Genomic DNA, 4,550 nt, shown 5'->3' with positions numbered 1-4,550 from the left:
ATTAACTTGGGATACAGCAACAACAAATGCAATAAAATCCACAGTAACATACAGCATTCATCATCATCATCATCATCAATCACTTTTAACCCCATGTAAACAGGAGCATTAAGGCTCAGGGCTTGGCTGCTCACGGCCAACATTTAAGGTAGTTAATGGTGTCCAGCCTCACTATCCCTTGAGTGGTGTTATGTGAAGAAAAATAAAATAACCTAACCACCCCTCAAAGTGGAACCCATACACGCTCCATCCAGTTGGAATGTCTTAACCCACTTGATTATCAGCTGTCATTTGGTTACAGGGAAACCATCTGACATAGTAATATAACTACATACACAATAAACACAGAGAAAGAAGAGATACATTAGAATACCTGGTGAGTGACAAACAGGGTGGCTTTAGACGTGGTAGAGGATGTGTGGATCATATATTTGCCATGAGACAGATAGTGGAGACAGCCTGTGAGAGGGACCAGCCTTGCTTTTACTCCAGCTTGGTATAAAATTCCTCTCATCATCCTCAGTGCTAAGTTTTAACAATAGATTAACACTGGAACACTACACTAGTCATGAAGAAGTGCTGTGGGAAGAACGTAAAGCTGCAGTATTGTGCTATTCAGCCACTGAGCTGCATGGAATGGGCTGCAAAAGGACAAAACCTTGGGCCAGGTTAAAGTGAAACAGGTATATGATGTATCTGGCACTTATAGATCTGGAAAAAGTGTATGACAGGGTAGACAGTGAAGGACTGTGGAAGGTTTTATGTATGTATGATGTAGATGGTATGCTGTTAAGTGTTGTCAAGATTTTTAGAATGATGGTGAAGCATGTAACTCTCTCTCTCTCTCTCTCTGGTGGGCATCTACGTGAATGGTTCAAGATCATTGTTGGCATGTGACAAGGTTGTGAGACGTCCCCACGGCTGTTCAATACATACAAATAACGTGGTCTGTACATAGTGTTCCAACAAAAACTCACTTGGCTATATCATGCTTGCGGTACAGGAAGTAGGGGAGTAGGAAATGAATAAACGATGCACAGAAGACATTGATAACACCCAGTCATCCCAACAACACATGAGACACCACCCAGCAGAGTACAAGGGGAGTGTTATACATGGACCACCCTGTACATATCGATGGGCAAGAGGTGGGGGAATGACCACCTGCGAGTTCTGCGGCTACGGGGAAGGCGAAAATAGTGATACTGATAATTTCTGTTGTACCGTATTAGATCAAACTGTGTTAAAAATAAGTACATATGGTGTGAAAACAACTTGGAGGAGCTTCCATTCCTGATAAGAGCCTCATACATGACAACATCACCCACCAGGTCTGTGATGGGGGGGTCAACAACAGTTGTGGTGGTGTGCTGTGGGGTGGTATCGTCTTCTGTGCCGCTCACCATCACAGTCTCGTCCCCTGGTTGGTACCGTACATTCCCCTCCTCCACCGAGTTCTGCCGCAGGACTAGTCGTGACCCCCGCCTTTCCCCCGTGTGTGCTGTACCGGATATATATGTGTATACCGTGGGGTCTCCCAAAATGCAGGATCTCAATATGCAAAACAGCTGATGTGCAAACATGACTCAGGAAAAAAAATAACTTTTTAAATATGAGAAATATGATTCTAAAATACAAATCTGTCATCTGAAAGCATGGGAAAAATGGTGTTCCAGCTCAAATATGTAGTATCCAAAGTGACCACAGATGGCTGATGGGGTTCCTGTCCTTCCCCTCCCTCACAGCATCTCTGAAGCCAAGACTCAAGACTCAGGCTGTGTCTGACCGTGCCGCACTCGTATATTGTGATGTTTTTAGCGCTGTACAAGAACTGCTCTTGCACACCTGTTACATCATGGCCCCACTGCTTCATTTCAAGAATAACAGGATCACTTTGAAGCTGAAAATGACAGTTGTAGAGTTGAATAAGCAAGGTAAAAGGAACTCAAACATTGGACGTGGACATGGCTAAGGTGAATTGACAGCAAGATACATTCTCAAGAACAAGGAACAGATTTTACAAACATGAAGATTTATGGAGGCCAGCAAGTGGACAGGTGTAGTAAGGTTGCTAATGCCGCAATTAGCGAATAGAGCGCTACCTAGCACATATATTCACAGCTCTACTATCTTTCTTTGAGCAAAAGTCTTTCTTAAAATGATAGTCAATTATGTGGAAATACCGGTACTGTAAATGACAAAGATAGGGTGAGGTGTCCATAATATACAAGTACATTTATTTCCACTGATTAAAGGGTTTCTAATATGCAAAATTTCCAATATGTGGCACATTTTGTTGACCATATTCTTGCACGTTTGAAGACCCCACTGTACTGAATGGAGCTGTCCATGAATTATGCCCTACTATACTCTTTTTACACTAGTCTGGCCTAAAATTGCCTTCTCTCCACCCTGAATTCCGAGCTGTAACAACAGATTAAGACTATATACGATGCTAGTCATGAGGAAGTGCTGTGGAAAGAATGTAGAGCCACAGGATATTATTTTTATGCCACTGAGGTACTGTATGTAAATTAACCTGCAAAGGATAAAACTCTGGGTCAAATTAAGGCAAAAGAACTATACCTTTGGAGCGGTGCGGGGTGATGTTGTTGTCAGCTGTGTGGTTTGAAGTGGATGTATTTTCAACCACGACCCCCACCACACCGCCGCGGGTCCCCGTTTCCGTCGTTCCTGTGGAATTATTGACATCCTCTTCCACTTCCGGCACCTCCACCTCGTCTCCATTATCCACCGACTCCACCACATCCGCCATCTCTCGCTCTCTCACCAGCCTGTTCCTTGTACCATCAACTGCTGCTGGGTCTGGCCTCACAAACAGCTTCCATGATCACTGAAACACAAAGAGATAGATACACAAGAGAATCATAACAGATAAATACAGTACCGGTATATGAACAAATTAACAATGGAATATATACAATAGTAAACCCTCTCTATACTGAACCTTGTTAAACCAAACAACTTTGTTTTATAATAAACGAAGGACAGACATAGTGAGGGAACATGCCTGCCAGATCCAACAAATGTTAAGGTTTCTTTTGTTCTGTTGTTTACTGATCATTAAAAAAAAAAAAATACTAAAAAATATTAATTTATACGGTATACAGGTACAGTACACAGTATTAACCCATACAAAACTGAAATAAGTTTGTAAACACATATAATTCTGTTAGGTAACTATTGGACAAAGCTTAGTGTTTATTAAACCTGGGTTCAATATAGCCAGCCCCACCATACATCAGACATACTGTATTGTCTGCCTCTTCCCCTAAATGGTTCAGTATAGCACGGGTTCACTGCAGTAATACCGGCAGCTGCAACCCCTGCCTCAAATGAAATGTGAACCTTGTGGACTGCTGACTCTTATGTCAAAAGGAAATAAGGAACAACTTTTTAAAACTTAACTCTGAAGGCTTTACGATTTTGCATCCGTAAATATTCCACCAACATCACCATATCCATTGTCGAATGTCAAACGCTGCGAATCCACATTTGACTTTTGGTGCCTTTTCTAAGTGGTGTGTCCAGTACATACGATGGCTTTGGTGGAAGTGTGTTTTTTGCAGTGGTTTACATCAACTGCTTCCTTTAATATGCAGCCATTTGCTTATCAAAGACACAACAAACTGCAAGTGGCACTCCACCAGTTGCTTGTGGCTGCAGCTGCTCTTTATCCTCCTGCATATTAACTTCTTTCTGATTTTCTCTCTCTCTCTTTTTTTTTTTTAGGTTCTTACTGCATTGAATTTTGCCATGATGGGTTTTGTATCACCCATGTAATATTTCGTGGCTAGCCTAATTTTGGGGAGAGTTAGGTTTAGTTAGGATGGATTAGGTTAGGTTAGATTTAGTTAGGTTAGGTTTAAAAGTATGGGGGGTCAGGGGGGGTGAAGCCCCCTCAGTTAGCATTGGCCAAGTTAGATAAGGTTACATTAGGTTTGGTTAAATAGCTAAGTTTTCCATAGGTCTGACAGTTAGTGGTTTGTTTTGTGCATATCTGAGTATGATTAACACACTGACACATCCAGTCAGAGCAATGCTTGGTAAACAGCACAGGCAGTCAGAAAGACAGTTGATAAATACATGACGTGGGCGACCTGGCCACTTCCTTAAATACAAAAAAATATGTAAAATTTATTTTTCCCAAAAGGAGCACTTTGAGGAATTGTTGAATGTAGAGAGTGAGAGCAGTGTGAGTATAAGTGGTTGGGGAATGGCTGGGAGAAGAAGAGATGAGAGGAGGGAGGAAGAGATCAGTAGGTCGGAAGTAGTGGAAGCAATGAAGAAGATTAAGCTGGGAAAGGCCCCAGGAATTGATGGAGTGTGTGGTGAAATGCTTAGGTATGGGGGTGAGATTGTTGTGGAGTGGATATGGAAGTTGTGTAGATTGGCTTGGGAAGAGGGAAGGGTTCCAGAGGACTGGAAATCAGGTATAATTGTTCCTCTGTACAAAGGAAAAGGGGAGAGAGAAGTATGTGGTAACCATAGGGGTATTTGCCTTCTTAGTGTGACTGGTAAAATATATG

At 42.1% G+C, this 4,550-nt stretch overlaps 1 protein-coding gene across 1 annotated transcript in view; it reads right to left on the bottom strand.

Annotated features, from left to right (window-relative positions):
* Nucleotides 1-2,776, bottom strand: part of LOC145396219 (uncharacterized) — a 40,772-nt gene extending 37,996 nt beyond the window's left edge. Inside the window, exons 1-4 of the mRNA XM_080269653.1 lie at nucleotides 2,587-2,776; nucleotides 2,184-2,188; nucleotides 1,744-1,900; nucleotides 1,329-1,501 (exon numbers count right to left, since the gene is read on the bottom strand). Of these exons, the coding sequence (XP_080125779.1) occupies nucleotides 1,329-1,501; nucleotides 1,744-1,900; nucleotides 2,184-2,188; nucleotides 2,587-2,776 (525 nt within the window). The remainder of the gene's footprint in view (nucleotides 1-1,328; nucleotides 1,502-1,743; nucleotides 1,901-2,183; nucleotides 2,189-2,586) is intronic.
* Between the last annotated feature and the right edge of the window lie 1,774 nt (nucleotides 2,777-4,550).

Source organism: Coenobita brevimanus, chromosome 35, assembly GCF_032717465.1.
Source record: "Coenobita brevimanus isolate Jiangsu-jjx chromosome 35, ASM3271746v2, whole genome shotgun sequence".
In the NCBI taxonomy this organism is placed as follows: Eukaryota; Metazoa; Arthropoda; class Malacostraca; order Decapoda; family Coenobitidae; genus Coenobita; species Coenobita brevimanus.
The sequence above is the reverse complement of the archived record's forward strand: the minus strand, read 5'-3'. Positions and strand labels throughout refer to the sequence as shown.